We start from the raw sequence: 25,108 nt of genomic DNA on the forward strand, positions 1-25,108 counted from the left end.
CCGTAGCCGCAGGGCCAGGAGCTCAGAGCCCCCCCTTGTCCACCCGCCCCGCAACAAGCCCTCCCAGCCGTAGGCGGGAGTGTAATGGGGACCAGATGGGGCTAAGAAATAAAGTCGGGGAGAGGTGGTGGGATGTGGAAGGGGGTTAGGCTCATTGAAGGAGCTCCTTCCTCCAACTCCTCCGTAGAGATCCGTGTTGTTATCCTCCCAGCCCCTCTTTCACTAGTCTCTCGACGAAGACCCCCTAAATATACGTCTCCAGAGGGATTTCCTCCATATTCCAGCTTTGTCACAGAGATTTCCCCAGGAACAGGTCTCCATCCTCAACAAATCGGATGTTACGAGTGGAGGAAGGCGGGGTACCTCTCCCATTCCTGTCTGACCTCTGCACTAACAAAACCCAACTCGTCTAATAAACGCGTCTAAGTGGTAGCTTCTACCCTAACCCGCCCATCCCTGTTTCCCAAACTTCAGCATGCACTGCCGGTAGGGATGGAGGAGGCCTGAGCTTCCCAATGGTTTTTTCAAATTACTCCTTTTGGGGTTGGAAGGAGAGCGCTGGGATTCCTGCAGAGACCCACGCTCACAAACCTGCCATAAATGCACACACAGAGGAGCCGAGAAGCCGCCAACTTTTCTCGGCTCACTCCTAACATTCACAGTCCACCACCGGGAAGCCTGAGTGTGGGCAATGGGCGTCCACGTAGTTGCTTAGGCGCTCGTGCATGTATGTCTGTGCGCTTCCCAGCGGCTTTGTGTACCTGTGCGTGGTTGTGAAACTCCGCTCTCCACACGGGAGGGGTAGAGATGGGGGGAAGGAATGTTGCCGTCTGGGCGCTCACGTGGGTACGTGGGCGCGGAGAAGGCTGGCTGTGCATCCGGCGTGGGCGGCACGGAGCGACCTCGCCCCGCCCGCTGGGTCCCGAAGCCCGCCTTCCCCAGCCTGGCCTGGGTCACTCTAGTCGCCCCCCAACCCCAACTTCGGCAACCTGGCTCCCAGTATCTCAGTCTCCGCCTCTCTTAGTCTCTCCGCTGGGGCGTCTCCACCGCGGGCCGAGAGGCCCGGGCGCCCGCCCCCCGCCCCCGGCCTCCGCCCCCGGTCCTGCCCACGCCCTCCGCCCGCCCGGCAGCCAGCGCTTCGCGGGACCTCGCTCCGGTGCGTCCTGCGGGGGCGGAGGCGCGGAGAGGCGGCAAGCGCAGCCGGGGAGGGTGGTGGGGGGCAGAGGCACAGACAGAGTCGCGGAGGCTCGGAGAGGAGAGGAGACGTAGAGGGAGGGACGAAGCCCGGACAGCAGCGGACACGGCCTCGCGCGCTGGGAAGAGCGCACCGCGCACTAGGCGCCGAGCGCCGGCATCAAGAGGGGCTGCCCCGGGTGGTCTCCGGCCGTCCATGCACAGAGCGCCCTCCCCCACTACCGAGCAGCCGCCGGGCGGAGGGGACAGCGCCCGCCGGACCCCGCAGCCCAGACTCAAGTTAGTGGGAAAAGGAAATTGGCGGGGAGTGGGGATGGGTGGAGCTGGAAGGGGGTCCGGAGGGCGAAGGTCGCTGAGAAGTGCAGGGGAAGAGGAACGGGGTTGGGGGTGGAGACTGATAAAATTGGGGGCCTGGAATCAGTCGGAGGATCGGATGAATCTAAATATGAAAGAATAGTACCCAATTCTCCATCACTCATTTACTTTGTGGGCATGACCTGGCATGTGAGCCCCCTGCAAAGCATGTGGGGGCCCCCAAGCTCCTGGGGAAGCCCTGGAGCTCTAGCTGGCAACAGTGCGCGGTGGAGGTGGCGCGGGGCGCTCAGCTGGCTCAGTCTGTCGTTGGCACGGGTCAGGCAGTCCTAGGTCCGGTAGAAGCCGGCGCCTTTGAGCCAAGAGAGAATCAGAGGCGCTGCGAAGCAGGGGATGCATTAGGGGTCCCTTCCCATTCCTGTAGCTTTATTTACAGCATAGAGGAGAGGAGTTTCGGAGTGCAGCCCCTCCCTCAAGAGGTCTTGAGTCGCTCCCCCACTCCACTTGAGATGTGGGTGGAAAATGAGAGGGTAGGCGGGAGCCTCTAGGCGGTTTTCGCCCACAGACGCTACCACTGTGGGAGTGTGTGTGGGCAGAACAGACCCAGAGCAAAACAACTGAGGCGCTCCTTTGCTTTGCTGTGCCTGAGTTGAAGGGTCAGGCCTACTTACCAAGCAAGTGTCGAAGGTCACTGCTGGGAGAAGGGTCAACTGAGCATACTGGACTGTCTGGAGGGAGGGGTGGGCCTGGGGGGAAGACAGCAAGAGTATGCTAAAAATGCTTAATCTGTTGGGGAAAGCTTTGGGTAATAGAGCAGGGGTCCACCTGGCTCACAGAGTGGGAAAAGGGTGTGGAAGGGGCCATACCTCAGTCTCAGCTGTGAGGGCAGGATACCACCAGCAGTGGTCCCAGGTATTTACTATTGGGAGGGCAGGGGATCCTAGATTCACCTCAGTGTGGGATGTCACCTTGAGTAATGGTGAGACTGCTAGTGCTTAGGGTGGAGGGTGAAGACCATGTTCTGGAGGAAAGGGACATCTAGTCATCCCAGGGGTTGCTGGGTAGCCTCAGCACTCAAGGTCCCCATGTTCCAGACCAGAAAGGTAAAAGTTGAGGATGGGAGCTAAGAACGTTAGACTTCTGCAGCGACTGGGCTGGCTTTTGGTACTTCCAGCTGGTCTGGGATGGCCCTGGCGTATCCATGACTCTGAGCAGTACCCATGGTGTGTGCCCAGGCCTGCGTACTGGGCAGTGAGAGCATTCAGGAGAGGAGAAGAGAAGCAGGCAGGAAAGAGAGGACAGTTGTGAGTGTGGGTTAGTACCCAGTGGGGGGGACTTGCACTGACGGCTCCCCTCTTTCTCGTGTGTGCCTTCTCAGGCCTAGTGCCCGGGTCATGGCACTGCCTCGGACACTGGGGGAGCTGCAGCTGTACCGGGTCCTGCAGCGCGCCAATCTCCTTTCCTACTATGAGACCTTCATCCAGCAGGGAGGGGACGACGTGCAGCAACTGTGCGAGGCGGGTGAGGAGGAGTTCCTGGAGATCATGGCACTTGTGGGCATGGCCACCAAGCCCCTCCATGTCCGACGCCTACAGAAGGCACTGAGAGAGTGGGCCACCAATCCAGGGCTCTTCAGCCAGCCAGTGCCTGCTGTGCCTGTATCCAGCATTCCACTTTTCAAGATCTCTGAGACTGCGGGCACCCGGAAAGGGAGCATGAGCAACGGTCATGGCAGTCCAGGGGAAAAGGCTGGCAGTGCTCGAAGTTTTAGCCCTAAGAGCCCTCTTGAACTTGGAGAGAAGCTGTCACCAGTGCCTGGGGGACCTGGGGCAGGGGACGCCCGAATTTGGCCAGGCCGGAGCACTCCAGAGTCTGATGTTGGGGCGGGAGGAGAAGAGGAGGCTGGTTCACCCCCCTTTTCCCCACCTGCGGGGGGAGGAGTCCCTGAGGGAACTGGGGCTGGAGGTTTGACAGCAGCCGGGGCTGGGGGTGCTCCTGATAGACTGGAGCCAGAGATGGTGCGCATGGTGGTAGAGAGTGTGGAGAGGATCTTCCGAAGCTTCCCAAGGGGGGATGCTGGGGAGGTGACTTCCCTGCTGAAGCTGAACAAGAAGCTGGCACGGAGTGTGGGGCACATCTTTGAGATGGATGACAATGACAGCCAGAAGGAGGAGGAGATCCGCAAATACAGCATCATCTACGGCCGCTTTGACTCTAAGCGGCGGGAGGGCAAGCAGCTTAGCCTGCATGAGGTGAGGACCCCAATCTCCCAAGATTGCGCTTGGCTCCCAGGCCACAACCTACTCAGCTCTGAGAACCCTCATACTCCTCAAGTCTGTTTGATTGCCCCTTAACCAGGACTCCAGGCCCTGATTCCCTCTCCCCCACCCCAATTCCAGCTGCTGCAGTGTTTCCCTCCTCAGCTGAGGGGGAAGTAGAGACACAGGTGAGAGCCCAGCTGTCCAGCTTCATTCTGCTCAAGACCTCACAGGAATGGAGGAGGCCCGGGGCATTCCTAGGACGCTATGGGTGCTGACCTATGTCTTCCCTCAGAAAACTCCTGGGTAGTGTCATAACCCATGCAAGCATCTGATGGGTGGGCCTCGTTTGTTTGATGGTGAAGGCTTGTGAAGAGGTCTGGGCAATGCAGTGGGGAGTTAGGATTCTGACTGTTCTTGCTGTTGTCTCCACAGCTGACCATCAATGAGGCTGCTGCCCAGTTCTGCATGAGGGACAACACGCTCCTACTACGGAGGGTAGAACTCTTCTCCTTATCACGGCAAGTGGCCCGAGAGAGCACCTACCTGTCCTCCTTGAAAGGCTCCAGGTGAGATTCCGTCTCCAGGTCCTTCCTAGATTAGAATCCTGCCAAAGAGCTGGGTCACGTCCTGACTTCCACTTGAGGTGCCTCCAGGCTTGCTGGCCACAACCTGCATGCCCTGCCTTTGACAAAGTCCACTTGTCTGAGGTCTGGTCCCTCTCCATCTGTCTCAGGTTCCCTCTAACCCCCAACAAGGGTAATGTGTCAGCTGGGGATTCCTGCTCAGCCAGCTCCTCTCAAGAATCTTGACCTGACACATGCCCCTCACCAGATTCTGTGTCCTGCCCATCATGTGTCCCTTCCCAGCCTCACTTCCTTATTCCTCTCCATCTTTGCAGGCTCCACCCTGAAGATCTGGGAGGCCCCCCACTGAAGAAGCTGAAACAGGAGGTAGATTTTCCAGGGTGCCTATAGGGGTTTAGGGCAGCCTTCCCCAACACCCTCCCTTGCCAGGTTCTTATTTCCCCATTTGGGGCATCCGTAGGTTGGAGAGCAAAGTCACTCTGAAATCCAGCAGCCTGCCTCAGGTCCTGAGTCCTATGTACCTGCATACCGGCCCAGCCTGGAGGAAGACAGTGCCAGCCTGTCCGGGGAGAGTCTCGATGGGCACTTGCAGGGTGAGTGTGCCTCCGAACACGTCTCTCCTCTTGGGGGGGTGGAAGGTGTGGGAGAAGGGAGCCAGGAGGCCTGGCTGGACGGGGGACAGAAGACCGTATGGGTCTTGTTTTGTGGTTGAGGGTGGGGGTTCTGTTGACTATAGTCTCTTACCTGACCAGCGCCCATGCCCACAGCTGTGGGGTCATGCCCAAGGCTGACGCCGCCCCCTGCTGACCTGCCTCTGGCATTGCCAGCCCATGGGCTGTGGAGCCGCCACATCCTGCAGCAGACACTGATGGATGAGGGGCTGCGGCTAGCCCGCCTCGTCTCCCACGACCGTGTGGGCCGCCTCAGCCCCTGTGTGCCTGCAAAGCCGCCTCTCTCAGGTGAGGCAGCCAGCAGTGCTGTCCCCAAGCACCCCACCACCCAGGCCCCATGTAAGCAATCCTGGTGTCCTGGGGCCAGGTGGGAGGAAGAGGGATGTAGTCGCCAGAGAGGGCAGTAAGTAGGATGGTGGGGGCTCCAGCCAACCAGGCCTTGGGTTGAGAAGAGGAGGACCCTGCAGGATTTTCCCACTGGGAAGAATCTGACCCTAATGGAGAGCTGTGAAGGGGGAGCTGGGGTGAGCAGGGAGACAGAGAACCAGGGAAGAAGGGAAGCAGGAGGGTCACCAGGAAGGGAAGCTTGTAGAGAACTTAACACCGATGCAGAAGGGTGGAGCAGGCTAGCGTTTGGGACGGAGCTGCCCAGCCAGAAGTGGAAGAACCCAAAGGGAGATGCTTTGTGTGTGGATGGGGGAAGGGGGATTAGGCCAGCAAAGGGCTGGGCAGCGGCTGGGCTGAGAGTGACGCAGCAGACAAAGCCGCCAACCCTAGCTTGGTATTTTTAAACTGTGTGTGGGTGGGAAGTGGGGGAAGGGACTGGAAGTGGGGCTCTTCTTGGGGAAGGAGCTGGGAGGCTGGCTTCCTGTCTTCCCGCTGACTTGACTTCTAAGAAACTTGGGGGGCATGGTTGGGTGGGTGGAGCCTGGGAGAGGGCCAGAGGTGAGTAGGGGCGGCAGAGTCTGGGAAGGGGGGAAGGGGAGAGGTCAGAGCCAAACCACCCCCACAGCTCCTGACAGAACCAGAAATTCCAGCAGAGCAGAGGCGGGAGAGACAGAGAAAGAGAGACACACATATAGAGACAGGGAGCTACACACAGCCGGAAAGGGGAGGGGGTGCACACACTTGGATATGGGCAGGAGGCAGTGACTCAATACGTAAATCAAGTTCATCTTTGCAGTTTTCTCTAGCCCTCCCTCCATTCTCAACTACTTCTCTTTGCAGCATCCACCCCACAGCCTTCTAACCTGGCCCTTCTTCCTACAGAGTTCGAGGAAGGGCTGCTGGACCGATGCCCTGCCCCAGGGTCCCATCCGGCTCTGGTGGAAGGTCGAAGGAGCAGTGTGAAAGTGGAGGCTGAGGCCAGCCGGCAGTGAGGGATGGACTGGTATCCTCACACCCAGGCCCCTGGACTTCTGGCTTCCACACATCCCTACACTCGCCATCCCTGGCATCTGGTCACCACCCTGGATCCTTCCGCTGCCCTTCTCCTGCCTCCCCATCTGCTCCATGGGCATAGAACTATGGGGCTTAAAGCAATAATGAGGAAGGGCCTGGCGAGAGAGGACGCAAGGAGGGCGCGCGTGCTGCCCCTCCCCCTGCCCACAGCACGGGGGGCCAGGACTCTGCTTCCAGGGCATCTGGGATTCTCCCCTCCCTTACACAACACACTCCCATTCTCTAGTTTGAACCAGTGGTGTGAGCAGTTGGATTCAGTTTGGACATGGGGGAAGAGGGGACTTCCCTGGGAAGGTCCAGCAACTAAAATGGAAACATTGGGCCCAGAAATGGGGGCCTGGGATCACTGGACCTGCTCCTCCACCCCTCCGCTCCCCCATTTTTTGTGCTTCTAGTTTGTTTAATTTAACAAGTGCTGCAGTGTACCCACTCACCCCCATCTTGCCCCAAAGTCCTCAGCAATTCCTTTCCTCCTCCCCTGCCCTCTCTGGCAGGGGTGGTGGTGGATGTGGAGTCCCCTTCATCAGCCCTCGTGGGAGGCCTGGGTTGGACTCAGTGTCTCCTTAAGCTGGGGGGCTGGACCACAGCACCTGTCTGAGCAGTTAGAGCGTTTTTCTTTTCAGATCGTGTACAGTAGATTATTTATTTTGTTATTTTGGAATAAAATTTATTTTATGGCTTATGATCTATGACCCCCCCGAGAGGGAGAAAGGAGGGTGTGGGGTTGGAGGGAAACTGTTGGTGGCTGGGGACATAGAAAAGAAGCAGCGGGGAGGGTCCCTAATATGTGGAGAAGACCACACACCTGGGCCTGGCTCCAGACTCTCACCCCTGCCTCAAGCAGGGTTGGTAGTGTTGAGTCATGGAAGCTAAGCCATTTTCAGATGTCACAGCCACATAGACCCACCTGAGCACAGTCATACTCAAAGCTGAGTACATCTGGGTTAGCATATGTCAGAGGCCAGCACACTCGCCAGTGTCTTGTGTAGCATCTCTTCAAAACTTGTGATGTCATAGGCAAAATCAGATAATGTGGCTATATGACTAACGTGACATCTATGTTAACGTATTTCAGATACACTTTTAACAGCTATACACCAATATACTCAGCCCATGTTCTTCTGCAACATCATATACAATTGAAAGCCTCCATCTGACTGTCAGGAATCTGGAGCTGTTTGGGATTTGTTTTTTAATATGGACAAAACCCACATCAGTAACCAAATGTACCGGCCCCTCTCCTCCTCCCATCCAGGGTCTCCTGAACTGCTGCTTCCTCATTCCCCCAGGGCTGGACCCAGCCCATCCCCTCCCTCATCCCCAGCCTCCAGGGCAAGTGTGTGCACATGACTGCATTTTTCTACATGGGCATCCTGGTTCCTGGCTGGGAGTGGGAGGAGAGGCCCTCCATGCCCTAACCTGTGCTCTTGCCCAGCCCCCTTTCTGCTCAGCCCATCTCTCAGGGAGAGCTCTGTGTGTGTTCTGTGTGTTCTGTGTGTTCAGGCATGCTGGGGCATGTCTCACTTTGGAACCCGAATTTCTCTCCCAGTATTGGAAGGGAGAGGGCAGGGGTGTGTGGCAGGAGGAAAGAAGTGGATAGGCTCCCCGCACTGTGCCTTCTCCTGGCAAAGTCTTCCTCTTCACCAGGGAGTAGGTGGGGATAGGAGGACACCCTCTGCATCTGTTGCTTGGCAGCAGCATGGGCAGGTGTCCAGAGCAGGTCCATTGGGGTAGAAAAGCTGTCTCTGCTGAGCTCCCCCTCCAGCTGGGATTACCAACTGGGGTTGGGCCTTAGGTCCAGATGGGACATTGAGATTGCAGACTGCCCATAGGGGGAGTGCTGCAGGAGGGGCTGGGCTCCCAAGGACCCTCCCCCTGATTCCCCTTGCCCCTCCAGGAGAAGTTTAGTGAGGTCCTGTTCAGTGGGAGGCAGCAAAGGCGGAAACATGTCTTCACCAATCCTGCCAGGAGGAAGGAGAGAAGCAGTAGGATAGGCATGGCACCCACTCCTCTAGCCCACACTCAGCCACCACCCCCAGGCCGCCACTCACCAGGTGCCTTGAGGGAACCCTCCCACTTGCTGGCTCAAGCAGCTCTCTTCCATGGTCACATCAGGGCAAATCAGGGGCTCAGGGCTGGATATGGCATGCTTCTGAGGCTGGCACAGCAGCAGGCCCCTGCTGGGACCAGGAAAGTAAATAAGGTGTTGGTGGGTGGGGGTAAAGCTGGGAGTGAAAGGGGCCCAGGGGATCAAGATGGGGAATGTCACTCACTGGGGGTGAGGTTGGTCAAAGGGCAGGCTCATCTGGTTCAGGCTGGGGGACATTGGCAGGTGAGGTCTGGAAGCAGGAAGGAAGGCAATCAGAGAAAGGAAGTCTGGGCAGGGGCTAAGTGTTGCAAAATCAAGAGCACTAAATAAGGAAACAAAATTTTCAGCTCCTTATCTTGACTGCATAGCCTAGGGCAAGCTATCTCTATGATGTGAGCTGAGTCTTCCATCCATAAAGTGTGTGTTGGGGACTGGGAAGGTATGGGAATGGATTAGCTAATTTCTGATGTTTATTTGGACTCTGAACTTTGGTGATTCTAAGTCCCCCACCTCAACGCCTGGGAGAGAGATGTCACTCCCAGACTAAGAGTAAGTGCCTGAGTGTTACCTGGGGAACAAAATTATCTAGATCACTTCAAGGCGGAAACAGATGAATAAATGAAAATCAAGAGAGCAGATAAGTGACAGTGGATTCCAGGGGCAGAAGAGAGAATACTAACCCTTACATACATAGCCCTTGCTTTAAGTCAGGTACTTTGCTCAGCTTTACACATATTATTAACTAATTTAGCCTTCACAATAATTCTATGAGGAAGGTATTATTATTATTCTCCATCTTACAGGTGAGGCACCAGAGTTAAGAAACCTGCCCAAACAAAGTTAAGTAGCAGAGCTGGAATCCGAATCCAGGGAAGTCTATCCCTTAACCACTGAGCCTCAATGAAGTGAACAGAAGAGACAAAGAGAGCTTTTTGCTGCCCATTTCTCACAGCAGAGGCTTCCCTAACAAACCTGAATGCCCATCGCCCTTGCAGGTGGGTATCCCCATCCCATACCCAAGAGATTCTTCACTTACTCCTGGAAGGCTGGCAACACATTGACTGATTCTTCTCGGGGGTGAGCTTGATACGAGGGGATGGAGTGAGAATGTGGTGGGTACACCTGGGGCCTGGGGAAAGAAAGCAGAACCCTCTGACGCCAGCCCTTCTCCTGGACACCCCCAACCCCTGCCTCAGAATGAGGAATCCCTTTTGTGGAAAGGAAAATTCCCTCTTCCAGGCCCCAGCGCCAGCTCTCCCAGTTACCCATGCTGAAAGCCTGCCTGCACAGACCACTCCTATTCCCTTCTCTCATGCTCCTTACACCATATCTGGGCTGAGCTGCATGTTCATGGAGTCAGGGGCCATTCTAGGATCATAAGAGGGCACCATGGTAGGCATTTGGGGCTCTGGGGTGGAAAGCGGCTGGTCCCTGGAGGAGGGAAGGAAGTATGTGTGACTGACTGATCATTGATGCCACCACCCCTTCCTGCAAGTAAGTACCGGGCCTCACCCATCCTCCTCGCCACCACTCACCTTTCCACAGTCATCTTGATGGTAGCTGGGACATAACCCCTGCCATCCTTACCTATCTGTTCATCTGTTGTAGGGAAAAAAGGAGAGCTCTGGAGTGCTCCAGGGTGAGGGAGGAGGGGAGGTGGGAAGAGGGAGCACGGCAAGTAGGAGAAGGGGGGCTACAAAAATGGGGAGAGAAGACAGGGATGGCACACAGTGGGCATGGAGGGAGCAACTGGGACCAGGGAGGAGGTGGGCAACAGCAATGAGTGAAAATTGCCAGCTCCAGCTCACGCTTGTAGTGGCTCCGGAAAGCCTCATCCTTGGGTTTCTTGGGATAGAGGTTTTTGAGCTGAGCGAGGTCCCGGATTCGGTCCCCCAGAGAGCGAATGGACAGGTCTTTGGCAGAGAATGGCTGGATGTTCTCTATCTGTGGCGTGCCTACGATAGAAATGAGACCCTGAGCCTCCTCTCTAGATTTTCTCCCCCTTCCCCAACCCTGACACAGAACTCATTCTTAATCTATCAAGGCAAGGAGGAGAGGACCTCAGGTGAGGGTTCTGGGGAGGGGGACCCATAGTCTCCATTCCCACAGAGCTCACAGTGAGAAAGTGGAAGTTTAGACCACAGAAGGGAGAACTTGGACCTAAGAAAGAACTTTCTGAAGATCAGAGTTGGCATCAAGGAAGCCAAAGTATTTCCTTGCCAGAAGAAACCCCAAAGGGCACAGGCACAGGAACAGAGGACTGACTGGGGTGACCTCACCATCCTGGCCCCGGATGACATGGGCAATGGTGATGCCTCCAATCTCTGAGTCACTGAAGCGAAGAAGGAACGTTCCATCAGGCTCATTGAGAAGCAGGTTGGTGACGTACTGTTTGCTGATGAAGCCAATGATCAGCCTGGCCAGGATGAAAAAGAGGATGGGGGTGGAGGCATCAGACGTGAAGAGGGAGCTGGAGGTACAGCTGCTCAGGCCACCTGGGGCAGAGACTCACCGATCTGACCAGTAGCTCTTGAGACAGCGTTTGGTGAGGTCCAGGACACCATCGAACCACTGCCAAAAGGTGAAGCCACGACCCAGCAGGATCTCCTGTGGGGGAGAAGGGGCTGGTGTGAGCATGAAAGGGCCAGATCTGGAGCTTGCTTAGGGCAAGCATTGGGCTGTGAGTACCCACAGGACAGAGTCACAGGGCAGAGAGACCAAACTGGACCTAAGATCCCATTAATAACAATGGCCAACAACACTCATGTTTACCATGTGCCAGGCATTATTCCAAGCCTTTTCCATAAATTAAATTATCTGATCTTTACAAGGCTACAGCGATAAGTCTTAAAACTATCCCAACTCACAGATAAAGAATGGAAGCCCAAAAAGGTGAAATAAGTTGCCCAGATCCACACAGCTGGTGAGAGGCAAAGCTGGGATTTAGCTCAGGAAGTCTGGGCCGGAGCTCCTCATAACCACTATGCTCTGTGTGTCCCTAATGAGGCGGAGGTGGAGAGGGCGGCTGCAGGTGTGAGTGTCCTGCTCCCGTTGCTAACACCTCCTCTGGTCATGTGGGCTTTTCTTTCTTCCTTTTTTTCCTAAGCGAACAGTGCATGACTGCATTTACCCAGCTGGTGGTCAACACCCATATCTTTTTCCCCTGTTCTTGTAACAGACTCAGTTCTGAGCCATCTTATTTCGGAGGGAGTAAAAAACGGTAGCTAAGAGCAAGAGTCAGAAATATGGGGTTCCATCCCAGCCATGACACTCACTTGCTGGGAGGTCATAGACAAACTACTTAACCCCTCTGAGCATCAGGTTCCTGGTCTATAAAATTAGGATCATACTAATGCGTACCTCAAAGGGACATTGGGAGGATTAAATGAGATAAATATGTAAAGTGCTAAGCACAGCGAGGACATATAAGCTGTCAATATGTGGTTGCTGATATTATTGCATATCCTTGTGGGATTTCATCCCTGTTTTTATTTTTTCTGCTCACCTGAGGACATGCACATGACTTTAGAGAGGAGAAGGGAGGGAAAGAGAGAGGGAGAGAAACATCACCCAAACCAAGGGCCAAAACTGCAGCCTAGGCAGTGCCCTGACTGGGAATCGAACCCGTGACCTTTTGATCTATGGGATGACACTCCAAACAACTGAGCCACACTGGCCAGGACTCATCCTAGTTTTTGCAATAGGAACTATTTTCCAAGGGGTCAAAATTATTCTGAGCTGTGTTTACATATAATCTGGGTGAGTCATGCCAGTCACTGGTAAAGAGGGAAGACAGAGGGCTCCCAAACCAAAACCTGAGAGATGCCAGAGAACACATCCCCTGGGCTGACTCCTGAGCTGAGAGGTTTTCCTGCCTGGGCTATGACAAGGCCTTCCAGATAGACATGCTGGGACACGGTGAAGATGCCAACAGTCAGACCCTGAGCAAAGGTTGAGAAGGCCCTGAATGTCCCAGGGATGAAGAGCTGAGGGGTGGGAAGCCCGAAGGACAGGGGAATGACCTTATTGAACTGTGACCAGGACACAGAACGGTGCTGGAAGGCCTCCATGCTGAGGCTGTTGTCGTTGAAGATCTTCTGGGCCAGGAAGAGGAAGTGCTCTGGGAGTAGCCCCTGGTTGGTGCCCACCTCAGCCATGAACTTGAGGTTCAGTGTTTCACACATCTTCTCCCAAGGCACCCGCTCAGCCACCACAAAAGGCACACGGTCCTGGTGTGGAGGGGAAAGGAGAAGGTGCCTCAGGCTATCACCCCCATTCTTCCTCAGAGAGGCCTTTATTCATTCCACCTCTCCAAGAGGCTGCCCCTCCCAGACATGGTCCCACTGAGCTCACTCACAAAGATGGTGCTTTTCCAATAGTTTAGGGTGCTACAACATGATAGTTAAGACTGGTATGAAAAAATGTCATAAGTACGAAAGCAGGTCCATGAGAAGAAGGTAAGGATACTCCCATTTGAACATGCCTGTCAACCCATGAGCCTGTACCCCACCCACCATGTTAGAGCCCCCCCGCACCCCCCCACACATTCCAAGTCTTTTCTCACCATCTCAGAGAAGGCATTGTCCCACAAGATGGTGGCTTTGGCATTGTTGTCTTGGTTGCCATGGACAATGACCACGAGGGGCAGAGATAGAGCCTAAATGGGGTGAGGAGCCACGGTTCTTCTTACTGGGGCAAAGGGTTTTCTTAGGGCGCTGGCTCTGAGGAAGAAACTATTGGACTCACACAACAGAGTTAAAAGCTCATGGTATGTTATTAAATGCTTTCTAAAGCTCTACTGAGGCCTTACGATAGAAAAGTGTTTATGAGTCAGTGCTACGGAGCAGACCTCCAGATTTCAAATGCCAGCTCCATCACTTAGTAGCTGTGCGACCTGGGAAAATTACTCAATATCCTCATCTGTAAAATGAAGCTAGTAATACCCTCCTCATATGTTATTGTGAAAACTGTGTGTGTGCGCATGTGTACGTGTGTCACTTAAAACAGTGCCCTGGCCCTAGCCAGGTATCTCAGTTGGTTAGAGCAATGTTCCAATAAGCCAAGGTTGTGGGATCGATCCCTGATCAGGGTACATGTAAGACTCAACTGAGGAATGTACAAATAACTGGAACAACAAATTGATGATTCTCTCTCTTTCTCTCTAATATAAATAAATAAAAAATTAAAAGAAATAAATAAAACTGCCTTGGTCTATAAAAAGGTGCTAGTTGCTACTACACTGTTATTCCCTGCCTTGTACACTCTGTGTTCTTGCTCTTCCCTGCTCATACTGGCATGAGTGCCAGACACCAAGGGTATGGGGTTATCATGAAGAAGGAGTGAGGATCCAGGGCCCCAGTCTGTGGCATGGAGAGGCCCTAGGGTCCCAGACTGGGCAGAGCTGGGGCCTTGGTTCACCTGGAGCTGGATGGGAAGTTTGTTGGGGCCGAGCATGAAGGTGGTAGAGAAGAGCACAGCACACTTCTCCTCAGTGACCGATTCGGTGCCCTTCCGCTCACACCGCTTGATTTTCTTCAGAAGCTGCAGGGTGGGGTGAGGGAGAGCGGGAGTGAGTACAGGAAGCCCTGTGCTCCCAACACCTTCTCCAAGGAGAGTCCCATAGTTTAAGGACCCCTCCCTCCCCCAGTGCTCCCTGAAGACCTCACCAGGTTCTTGAACAGGGCGGAGCAGCAGTTCCCAGAACCAATGTTTTCAAAGGGCACAGTGTTGTTGGTGATTTCCCCAGTGCTTTCTCTGCCAGGGGAGGTCAAACATGAGTGCACTGGACCAGGTATGGAGAGGAGCTTGAGTCCACGGGTCAATGGCGTGGACTTCTGGCTCCACATTTCCATCTCCATTTTCCTTCCTGGGTTCCTAAGAGAGGCATCCCATCTTGGCCAAATCATGATGCCCTGCCCATCCCAGCACTGATGGGACCTTCCCCTTCCTCTGCCTCGATCATTCATCCCATGGCCCTTCCTCCCTCCTGAAAGTGTCAATCACCCAGGCTTCTCTGGCTTCCACCTCTCCAAGAGGCCTTCTCCAACCCCAGCTTACACTCCAGCCCCGGGCCCCTGGGCGTTGCTCAGCTCCCTCGCCTGCTTCTCAGTCACCATATCAGCCCTGACCAGCGGAAACTTGGCTGGGGCCCCCAGGAACCGTGGGCCCAGAAGGAATCGAACTCCAGCCTGAAACTTGGTCTGAGTTTTCAGAACCTGGGGGGGCTGCTTCTCCACCAGGAAAGAGCTGGGAGTGAGGAAAACACAGAGGACTTAGCGGTTGGGTCCCTCCTGGTACCCTTCACACAACTCTAACCCTCAGGCTGCGGGCTCACAGGGCATACCTGGTAACAAGGGTTTGCAGGACTTCATCCAGCCGGCTAATCAGTGCTGCCCGGGTCTTGGGCTCAAGCTCCCCACCAGCTGCCCCCACCTCCTGCTGCAGCTGGAAATAAATGTCCACCAGGCTTTCACACCTGGGGGCAGGATAGTGGTCAGGGGGCATAGGATTCAGGCTACCTGCTCTAGCCCTGATGCCCTGCCCCTAAACCCAGAAAGAAAGCAGGATAGTGTGTGTGGAAGTGTGGGATGGGCAGCAGGTGTGGCTGCAAGGCACCTGGACTAAAAGGGGTCTGGGATTGCCTTGGCTCTGGAAGGGAGGTTCCTTCTCAGTGCCTGGAGTTCCTATGGAAACCTAGCTGCCTCTTGCCCAGAGCTCTGATACGCAAGTCAGCTGCCAGCATGCATAGTGCTTTTGCACAAATTAAATGGTGCTCTGCCCAACAGACCAAATAGAGAAAAAAAACTGCCATTCCTCTGGGCATGGGGCTTGAAGAGAGAAGCATGGATTGGATGAACTCCCACTTATGCCCCCTTGGCCAGGCATACTTGTACAGGATGAGACCTGAATAAAAGTATGTATAGCTCTTCTGGGACTGGCTTCTGAATCTTGGCCCATTCCAAGGCCCTCTCGCCTGGCCTTTTCTCTCTCTCACACCTGTGGGTCCATCAGCAGAAACAGTGGGTGCTGACCCCCAGCCCATTCCCTTCCCTGTCAGCCCTGCCCCAACCTCTCCTGTAGCTGGGTCAGGTTCTCATCAAACGGTGCGCCATTCCCTGCCAGCTGCTGCTGCCGTTTCCAAATCTGGATCCTCTTCAACACCAGGGCCTGGGCAGCCTCCAGGTCTCCAACAGTCTCCTGCAGCAATGTGGCCAGAGCCTGCGGGCAGGGAAAGCCTGAGCCAGGGCCATATACTGCCTCCTCACCCAGCTCCTGGGGACAGGGCTGTCTCTCACCTCTCTGGCATTCCCTTACCCCACCTCAGTCTGCCTCTCTGAGGTCTAATCTCCATCACTTCATAGATTTGAGACCCCTCAAAGATTGCACTTTCAGCTCAACCTCCACCTCTCAGTCCATTACTCACTTCACTTGGCCCAGTCCCATTGGCAGGAGTTTCTATCAAGCTGTGCAGAGACACTGAGGGTTGGAGCAGAAATCAGGGGTGAAGAAGGATTTGAGGTTCAGTCAAGGTTGAGAACCAAGAGAGAATCACTCCCACACACTACCCAGAAACCTCTTAGGGCTCCAGGCCCAGGCTCCCACCTTGGCCAGCCTCAGCCTTCTGCTGCAAGGCTTCTCGGAGAAGGCGGGTTTCCCCCACTCGGTGTCGCAGCCTCTGTAGGGCTGTGTTAAACTTGAGTTCTTCCTGCTTCCAGTGGAAGGACATTGGCAGGTGGCGGAACTGCACAGGACAGACAGACATCAAGAAATGGAACACTGCCCATTCCTCTCTACTCGGCCTCCACTCCCTAAAAGGAGCCTGCTGCCATGCTCTGCTGAAAAGGAGACAGACCACTTCCCCTGTATCCCCTTTGACAGTTCTTCCTGACCTTTCGGAATCTCCCGAAGATAAGCAGAATCAGCTCCTTACTCCTTGCTCTCCTCCCCAGGCCTCACTACCCCCATTCCTTCATTTGAAGTTTCCCTGAGCTTGTCTTGAGGTTCACTCTGACTATAGGAACTCCTTCAGTCATCCTGGGCCTTGCCTGAAGTTCACATTCCTTCTAGTTTCTCATGGCTCAGGCTAAAGTTCCAGAGAATTGAGTTGGGGGAGGGGGGGGTATCACAATACCTGCTCCATAACAGCTTTTTTCTCCCCTTGAAGTATTTGTCTGAAAGTGGCTACCAGCTTCAGGGGGTCCCTCTGATATATGCTCTATAGAAATGAAGAGCGATAGACAGTTAGCCTGGCTCTTACGCACATCAGTCTCCAACTCCAAACCCCCGCCCCCTCCCGCCCCCCGCCTCAATTCACACACACACACACACACACTGAGAAGCAACACAACTGTAGACTCCAGAAGTTTTCATGCATTTGCACACTTTAAAAATCTAATTTGCATTCTAGCTAACAGTTAACCACAGAAACACCAATTTGTTTCCAATGTCCAATCAATTTTCTTACAGCATCTAGTGCTCACCCCAGCTCCACTCTAGCCCCATTCCAGCCTTGTCCCCTCCCCTGCTGCCCCCACCTCCAGGGTGTTGATATGCTGCAAGATGGCGCTCCCCTCTCCTGGCTTCCTGGCTGAGGCCTGAAGGTGCTGGACAGTGGCAGAAAGTAGGGTGCTGGCCATGTTGCAGCAGAAGGCATCTGAGCCAACCAGGAACTCCCTGTGGGAAAATCAGGATGAGGCAGCTTTGGGTTGGGGCTTCATCAGCTCTACTAACCTTCCAACCCACAGCTCAGTGTTTCCTTCCTCTACTGCTCCCCATCCAGGCCCTCTGCAGCTCTCATCTTGCCCCTTGTTCACCAATCTTTCAGCTGTGCCCTTGCCCCAGCCCTGACCTCCCTCCTCTTTGGTTCAGCCTTCTAAGAGGGTAGGGGATTCCATGTATCAACATGCATCATCTGGTTAATGTGGCACAGACTCTCTGCTAAATCTAGGCTACCATGTGTCAAATAATGGGTCCCAAGTCCTGCAATGGTGCAGAGAAAATCTAATTAAAGGGAAAGTGGGTAGAGAAGGACCTGTGGGATTAGCACGGGGCAGCGGGAACTCACCAGGGCTGGTTCTCCAGCCAATCACCCAGGAGATGCCGCAGGTGATGGGGAAAGTCAACATAGAGCCGCTGCAGTTTTTCTGGGGGCACCTGGGAGACCAGCCCCCACAGAGACATGATCTGGGGTTTGGAGGGCATCTGGAGGAAAGGAACAGGCTATTCTGAGAGGTGCTCAAGAAAGGAGGGCAGCCAGGGACTTCCTGTCGACAGTTCTCCCAAAGACCATCCCCACCACAACTCCCAGCCAGACCATCTCAAACCAGGGACATTTTGGGTCAGTGTCTGAGACAAAGTGGACCATTCAGTGGTAGACACGGGGCTGATGGAGTGGGAAGAGCTGAGCTGCAGCCAGAGGAGTAGGGAGCCAGGGGAGATTGGCACTAGGGAAAGCTCTCTGAAAAAAGGCAGAGAACTTGGGTTGCAGCTCTAGACCTGGCTCTGGTTCTGTGGGCAAGGAACCTTCCCTCTGTGGGCCTTAATCTTCTCATCTATCAAATATGATGCTTGGATAGGGGCATAACTTTCCAAACTTTTATTTTAAAAAGTTTATTTACTTATATTTAAAGAGAGGAGGAGGGAGGGAGAAAGAGAAGGAGAGAAACATCAGTGTGAGAGAAACATTGATAGGTTGCCTCTTGTACGTACCCTGACCAGAGACCGAACCTGCAACCCAGGCATGTACCCTGTCTGGGAATTGAACCGGTGACCTTTCATTTTGCCGAACGACACTGAACCAACTGAGTCACACCAGTCAGGGCAACTGTCCAAACTTTTTAAAGCAACAGTTTTAATCTGTAGAATCCCAATTATATAACAGGTCTAAAATTGGAGTTTCTCCAAATGAAAGCAGGTGTGATAGGCCTGGAACTCTACTGTTTCTACTTGCCTCTCCCCACCTCCTGACCCCACAGGTGTCCCTGAGAAACCTCTCAGAATTCCAGGGTTCCATGAGATAATTTGAAAACTAACCAGCCAGATGATGAAGAGGCTGGTAGAACGATAATAGCTACCATTTATTGAGCACTTACTATGTTTGAGGTGTTATACTAAGCACATTATCTCATTAGAACTTCACAACAATTTTTAAATATATAGTTATCTCCTTCCATAGATGAAGAAACCGAGTCTCAAGGGGGTTCTCTAACTTGCCAAGGACATTCAGCAAGCAACTTCAGAAACCAGGATTTGAATCCAAGTGGGGATTAACCACCACACCAGGAAGAAGGTGAGAGAATGGAGAAGAATGTGGGGTTAGTAAGCCTGGGGTAAAGAGCCTGGAAGAGGAGGAGAGAAAGATAGAGGCTTGGCTAGGAGACCATGGACACAGAAGAAAATAGGAGACAGGAAAGGGGGAGAGGGTTATGACCCCATATCTGAGTGGGCTTCAGGGTGAGGTAAGTTAACCTGTGGCTTCCCAGGGGTCTCTCAGTTCATGTTTCTGGTAATGTACTTCTCCCAGAGGTGAGGGAGAGGAAGGGATGGAAACTCCCTGGGTCTCCCCCAACTCGGTGACCCCAAATCCTCCTGTTGGGCTTTTAGCCTCTCCTTTCTCCCAGGAATCCCAAAAGGATGAAGAACAGAGAAGCTCTTTCTCTGGAAACCTCTGCTTCAAGACCTTCCCCCCAGTTCCAGTCCTCCCCCCCCCTTATGTCCCTCCCCCAATAGAAACCTCTTGCCCTCTTGTCCCTAACCCCACCCTACCCCTCAGATCTTTTCTCCCCAAAGCAGAATCCTCCCCACTCCTGCTCAGGGTCCTCCAATAGGCCTTTTTCTAACCCTGCTTTGGGATGGGGCACATTTGGGTCTGTTTTTTTAAATTCAAGGGAGGACTCTATTCCTTCTCTCATCCTCTCAGGTTTGTCAGGAAGCTAAGAACTTTGGCCCACTACCCCTATCCTACTGAGAAGTGAGGCTGTCCCTAAGTCATAGGCAGTCCCCCTTCGTCTATATCCCCGCGGTGAGTGCCCAGCCTCCTGGCCTGGCCCTGGTTTCGAACCTCCTCCCCTACTCAGTCCCCAGACATCAGGAGGCCACACTTTCCCGCACCCCCACCCAATGACAAGCTCTCGGTCGATCGGCTTGTCAGTACAGGAGCACTATCCGCTGAAAGCACTCTGAAGACTGGCATGTTCGCAGGAGCCACGGCGTCAGGGGGTGGGGCCCGTATTTCCGTCCCACTCGGGAAGAAAAACCCGACGCCCATCACCTGCTTCGTGGCCTAAACCTGATCTCCACAGCCCCCACATTCCCGAGTCCTCTGACCGCGGGACCACAGGATCAAAAGTCAAAAGAGCTTCTGGGAGTTGCCCAATGTGTGTATGTGGCGGCGGTGGCGGGGTGGGGTGCGGGGAGGCGGAGCCAGCTCGGCGCGCGGCGGGTTAACCCCGGGCCGCCGGGAAATCTCGGCGTCTACAGCCGCTGAGCGTGGAGCAGCTTTGAGGGGGAAATTCCCCCTCTCCTGGGGCACCATGAGGTCTACATCTGGGGCTCGCTCATCCCTCAGTTCCTCACCAGGAACCTTCATGGGAGAAAAGGATAGGGGTTGTCGGCCCACTGCCCTCTGGCATCAACCTTCTAGGGAGGGGCAGCCGCTTCGCCGGACACATCAGCCAGCGGGCAGAAGGACACCACCTAGCCGTCCTTCTCCAGTCTTTACAGTCCCTGGAGGGCACTGGGGTGTGGAAAAAGTAACCCAAGGAGGGGAGGTGGTTAGTGCTGGGCCTGTACCCATCCCGGATTCCTCTGAGCTTCGAAACTGCCAAAACCCGGTATGACCAGCTATCAATACCAGCTGAAGCAGTTCCTTGGGGGCCGTCTACCCCGCCACGGGGAGGATCCTGAGAGGCCCCGGGTTAATCCTCCCCCACCCGTGACACACACACACTGATAGTCAGAGGGCCCCCACCCTCCCATGCTCGGAGGCATCCCCTCACCTTGGCAACCCCTCTGCTGTCTTCTCCCTCTTTCAGCAGGCACTGCAAGGCCATGGGTTTGTAGCTCTGTCCAGCGAGTTCAGGACTGGCCTTGCCAGCACCCGCCCTCCAACACCAACACCACCAAAAAGAAAACACACACACACACACACACACACACACACACACACACACACTCCACTCTCCCTGTCCTTCCTCCTCAGTGTAAGCAGTGGCTGCCCCAGCCCGCTGTTTCCGGCTTCTCTGTCTACCCAGGTCCCTCCCTGGAGCTCTGACGACACAGAGAAGAGAAAGCAGGCTGGAGGAGGAAGAGGAAGAAAGGGGTGAGCGTGTGTGTCTCCTGTGCCAAGTGGTGGGGAGACAAGACTGGGGCTCAGGGCCCAGGGGCCTAGCTGGAGGGGAGATTGATCCCCGCTTACTCTTTTCTCCCCAGAGTGAGAAACTTTTCTCCACAGTTACCTAATATCAAGCAGAGACATGCTTCCCCAAACTGCCTCTCCCATACTCAAACTTTCACTGAGGTCCTGGCGTTTGGGCTTATGAGGGACTGGGCTCCCTGGTGCTTCTGGAAAAACAAATTCCTTGGGGCTCTGCACTCCCTCCAGTGGAAGACCCTGAAAAGCAGCTGGGGAGCTTGGTGCATGCAGTCTGGAATGCCTAGGTCCCCCTCCCTTCTTGGTAGGGAACGCCTTAGAGGTCCCGTGACCCTGACCACTGATGGGAGGGAGTCAGAAGGAGGGGAACCTCAAGCTCAGGATTCTGGAAGACTGCAGGAGTCCTTCGGACTGCCCACTCCTCACAGGGTGCTACTAGTCAGAAGCTGGTGGGAGTAGGACACTAGCTAATATTTCTGCCTGCAGATTCCCAAGGGACAAGTTGGAATACGAATCTGCTATGCGACCTTGGTGAAGTTCCTGTTTCTGGGGTAAACACTGAGACACACCCAGAAACAAACACACATGCACAACTTCCCCCGGCCACAAGACCACACACACACACACACACACACACACACACACACATGTGCAGGCAGGCTCACAGACATGTCAGCACTCAGAGCCACATGCAGCCACAAGGAGACACATACATACATAAGGCTTGCTTGGCTTGTGAGTCATCATCGTAAATAATGGATAGTTTTTGCAGCTCTTTCTGGAGGAGGTCAGGAGACCCAGAGAGGTCTTCACACCCACAAACCTGAGAGACATGGTGTGTGGAAAGGGTGGTTCCTGGGGAAACAGGGAGGTAGGTGGGAGGAGGTTTCTACTCCCCTTCTCTGTTCCCAAACAGGGCAGGGCTAAGGTGCCAAAGCTAGGCGTGTGCTGCCCCCTGGTGCCTGAACTGATTCTCAGAACCCAGCTCCTCCCCTTTCCAATCCACGTGGATGGACATGTGTGTGCAAGAATGCACGGGTGTGTGGGCCCAGCCAGGCAACAGAAAGGGTAGTAGTGAAGAACTGGGACTCTGGAGACAGGCTGCTTGGGTTCAAATCCTGCCAACACTGCTAACTGCACAACTCTGGGCAATTTACTCTGTATTTCAGTTCTGACATCTGTAAAATTGAACAAATAATAGTCTTAACTGATAAGGTTATGAGAGTTAAAATACATATGAAGGCTTAGAACAATGCCTGTCACATAGTAAACAGTAGGCACTATATTTATGGCCCAGAATAAATCAGACATAAGGAAGGCAGAAAGGCATCCATTCTACATAGGGGTCCCTGGTTTGGGGAGTAGTATTAGCTCCACTAAGACAAAACCTATTGGAGGTATGTGTGTTTATGCCTTTACTATGTTTGGAAGGCAGTGAATAGAAGAGGATGGGCAGCAGGGGTGGAGATGGCCCCAGGGAATCGGTCCTAAGGTTGTGGTGTATAGTTTGTATGTGCTCCCAGGTGCCCACTCTGCCTGCAGACATTCACAAATAGTGGCTGAATTCAGGCTTCATCGTCTAAGGGTCTCAGAAGGCTCAAGTTCCCCCAAACTTTTGTAAGAGAAGGGGACAAGTGAATGTAGTCTCTAATTTTGCCTCCTTTCGCAGGGTAGGTAGATAAGGAACAAATACTGATAGGAAAACAGTATTTATTGTCATCCTCTCCGAGTGACTGCACCAATGGGGATGTTATGATGTCATGGAAGGAACCCAGAATTTACAGGCAAATCTGGCTTGGATCTGATTCTACTTTGTGTCCATCCCTTTAAATGGAGACAATAGTTACATATACTTTACACGGCCTAGGCTAGGGATGTGTTTAGGGTGTAAAACTTAAGATGGTACTCATCTGCAGGTTGTGAAATTGTAGGGTTGGTTAGACTTTGAGTAATGGCACCCCACTTGCATGACCCTTACGTTAGTGCCATAATTGCCTCACCCTCCTTCAGGTCCTACCATCCCAGCAAGTGACTGTTAAGATTGCACAAAAGAAAGCATAGGAGAAGGGAACCACACTGCAGGTTGTAACTCAACTGAGTCACAAATCAGTTTGGTGAGTGTATTAGTTTGCTGGAGCTGCCATAATGGAGCACTATAAGCTGGGTGGCTTAAACAAAGTATTGTCTCACAGTACTATATGCTAGAAGTCCAAGATCAAGATGTTGGAGGGGCTGGTCTCTGCAGAGTGCTGTGAGAGAGAATCTATTCCAGGCCTCTCTCCTTGGCTTGTAGATGGCTATCTTTATGTTCACATGGTGCTCTCCCTATATGTGAGTCTATCTCCAAAGTTCCCCTTTTTTTCCTAGGACACCAGTCAGATTGAATTAGGGCCCAACCTAATGACCTCATTTTAACTTGATTACCTCTGTAAAGACCCTATCTTTAAATAAGGTCATATTCTGATGTACCGGGGGTACCTCATATGAATATGAATTTTTGAGGGACGTAAGAATTCAACATGTTAATATAGGAATGTTCAAGAGACAGAGTTCAATCCATAACAGCAAACATTGATCATCACTTTTTTATTTTTTTATATATTGATTTGAGAGAGAGGAACATTGATGTGAGAGAGAATCATCGATTGGTTGCCTCTCATACATGTCCTGACTGGGGATTGAACCCACAATTTAGGTATGTGCCCTGACCGGGAATCAAACCCCCAACTTCTTGGTGTACAGGACTACGCTCCAATCAACTGAGCCACACTGGCCAGGGCAATCATCACTTTTAAAAACAAAGTAGAATAGAATAGAATAGAATAGAATAGAAAATACCAGAAGGCATCACACAAAGAAGTAAGGATAAGTAGTGTCTGCGTCCTAGGTCTTGATGTAAGAGACATTTTAGTGCAGGTTGTGATTTTTTTAAAGCATCATTTGGATGTTGGTTAACATCAGAAATCACTTTGCATTTCTTTAGAATTGTTTTATGGGTGCATCCTTCTTTTCTGACAAGAATATAAGCTCCTGGAGGACAGGGAATCATATCATCCTGTAAATACTGCTGTGTAGCTAGAAGACAACATTTTTTTCTTGCTGGTAAATACAAGGACTACCATTTACTGAGTATTTACTATGTATCTGATGGTGGGCTAAATGTGTTTTTAAAAAATATTTTATTTATTGATTTTTAGAGAGAAGGGAAAGGAGGGAGAAAGAGAGGGCGAGAAACATCAATTTGTGAGAGAAACATCCATTGATTGCCTCTCACATGCCCCCAACTGGGTAACCGGGGACCTGGCCTGCAATCCAATCACATGCCCTGATGGGGAATCAAATGGACAACTTTCGGGTTCACAGGCTAGCGCTCAGTCCACTGAGCCACACCAGGCTGGGCTGGGCTAAATGTTTTACATACACTAAACTTAGAGATAGTTGGATGGCAGCAGCTCAGTACATTTCACAGACAAGATGAATGGGTATCACGCTCAGGAGCATTAGGCAGCAGGTTGCCATTGTCCCAAAATTTCCATCCACCTTTATACCAACCCGCCCACCACCTACATTAGAGGAAACAGAGGCCCTCCGTTGGAAACTCCCCCAGTTTCCTGCTCCCTACCACCAGACATATTCATCAGCACCTGTGCCCTCCCTCAGGCTTAGAGGAGAGCATGTCTGTGTCTCTGCCCCTACCCAAGGTATGTTCTTCCACCTGTGCTCAGGGCCCCTCCCTTCTGCTTCCCCAGGCACTGTTCCACTTATTATGCCCTTGATCCTCCAAATCTGCAACCTCTCATTTCTAATTATTGCAGCTCTTAAACCTCAGCATTTAAACATGTTCACATTTCTCCCACCTTTAAAAAAGTGAAGTCAGACTAATAGCAAACAAACAAAACCAATCTGCCCAGAATCTATGTCCAGTTAATTCCACAAAAAATTGTTGGGTGTCTGTTTTCAGGTTCTCACAGCTGAGAGGGGGAGTCCAATTAGTTAACAAACAATACTACAGGATAATCGGGGCTATGACTCCAGGAAAGTACTGGGTGTCATGGGAGTACGTAGGAGAGGCATGTAGACTAGATAGAAGATAGGGGAGACCAGGGAGGTATACCTGGAGGAGGAAGCTAAATCTTGAAGGAAAAAGAGGAATTATTTAGCAAAGA

At 53.1% G+C, this 25,108-nt stretch overlaps 2 protein-coding genes across 5 annotated transcripts; one reads left to right on the forward strand and one right to left on the reverse strand.

Annotated features, from left to right (window-relative positions):
• The first annotated feature begins 1,124 nt into the window (after positions 1–1,124).
• NAB2 (NGFI-A binding protein 2) lies at positions 1,125–7,168 on the forward strand. 3 transcript variants are annotated; one of them, XM_090273443.1, is made up of 7 exons: positions 1,126–1,473; positions 2,885–3,758; positions 4,200–4,333; positions 4,666–4,717; positions 4,812–4,944; positions 5,104–5,310; positions 6,292–7,168. In XM_090273443.1, exons 1-7 carry the CDS (start codon positions 1,391–1,393, stop codon positions 6,399–6,401), a joined length of 1,593 nt encoding a protein of 530 aa, XP_090129569.1. In that variant the 5' UTR covers positions 1,126–1,390; the 3' UTR covers positions 6,402–7,168. The 3 variants fall into 3 exon arrangements, with proteins under 3 accessions (XP_090129571.1, XP_090129569.1, XP_090129570.1); XM_090273444.1 differs by having other exon boundaries at positions 1,127–1,473; positions 5,119–5,310; XM_090273445.1 differs by lacking the exon at positions 5,104–5,310 and having other exon boundaries at positions 1,125–1,473.
• STAT6 (signal transducer and activator of transcription 6) lies at positions 7,108–20,808 on the reverse strand. Of its 2 annotated transcripts, none has more exons than XM_090273442.1 (22): positions 20,569–20,808; positions 17,637–17,773; positions 17,107–17,245; positions 16,704–16,787; positions 16,175–16,313; positions 15,996–16,048; positions 15,642–15,790; positions 14,916–15,047; positions 14,630–14,818; positions 14,239–14,326; positions 13,991–14,113; positions 13,137–13,229; positions 12,595–12,801; positions 11,085–11,179; positions 10,852–10,988; positions 10,381–10,527; positions 10,108–10,171; positions 9,896–10,003; positions 9,609–9,701; positions 8,757–8,822; positions 8,535–8,660; positions 7,108–8,444 (listed from the first exon to the last, which is right to left on the reverse strand). In XM_090273442.1, the coding sequence occupies exons 1-22, from the start codon at positions 20,620–20,622 to the stop codon at positions 8,255–8,257; spliced, it is 2,613 nt and encodes an 870-aa protein (XP_090129568.1). In that variant the 5' UTR covers positions 20,623–20,808; the 3' UTR covers positions 7,108–8,254. The 2 variants fall into 2 exon arrangements, with proteins under 2 accessions (XP_090129568.1, XP_090129567.1); XM_090273441.1 differs by having other exon boundaries at positions 8,535–8,663.
• Between the last annotated feature and the right edge of the window lie 4,300 nt (positions 20,809–25,108).

Source organism: Furipterus horrens, unplaced genomic scaffold (genome assembly GCF_987537825.1).
Source record: "Furipterus horrens unplaced genomic scaffold, mFurHor1.1.pri manual_scaffold_4, whole genome shotgun sequence".
Lineage (NCBI taxonomy): Eukaryota > Metazoa > Chordata > Mammalia > Chiroptera > Furipteridae > Furipterus > Furipterus horrens.

Bases quoted from the DNA above. Each gene is read 5' to 3' on its own strand.
- STAT6 (XM_090273441.1), bottom strand. From the start codon at position 20,622: ATGGCCTTGCAGTGCCTGCTGAAAGAGGGAGAAGACAGCAGAGGGGTT. The intron at 17,774-20,568 runs GTGAGGGGATGC...CCTTTCCTCCAG, and splicing joins ACAGCAGAGGGGTTGCCAAG to ATGCCCTCCAAACCCCAGAT. The intron at 15,791-15,995 runs GTGAGTAATGGA...CCCTGCCCGCAG, and splicing joins ATGGGACTGGGCCAAGTGAA to GCTCTGGCCACATTGCTGCA.
- NAB2 (XM_090273443.1), top strand. From the start codon at position 1,391: ATGCACAGAGCGCCCTCCCCCACTACCGAGCAGCCGCCGGGCGGAGGG. The intron at 1,474-2,884 runs GTTAGTGGGAAA...GTGCCTTCTCAG, and splicing joins ACCCCGCAGCCCAGACTCAA to GCCTAGTGCCCGGGTCATGG. The intron at 5,311-6,291 runs GTGAGGCAGCCA...TTCTTCCTACAG, and splicing joins TGCAAAGCCGCCTCTCTCAG to AGTTCGAGGAAGGGCTGCTG.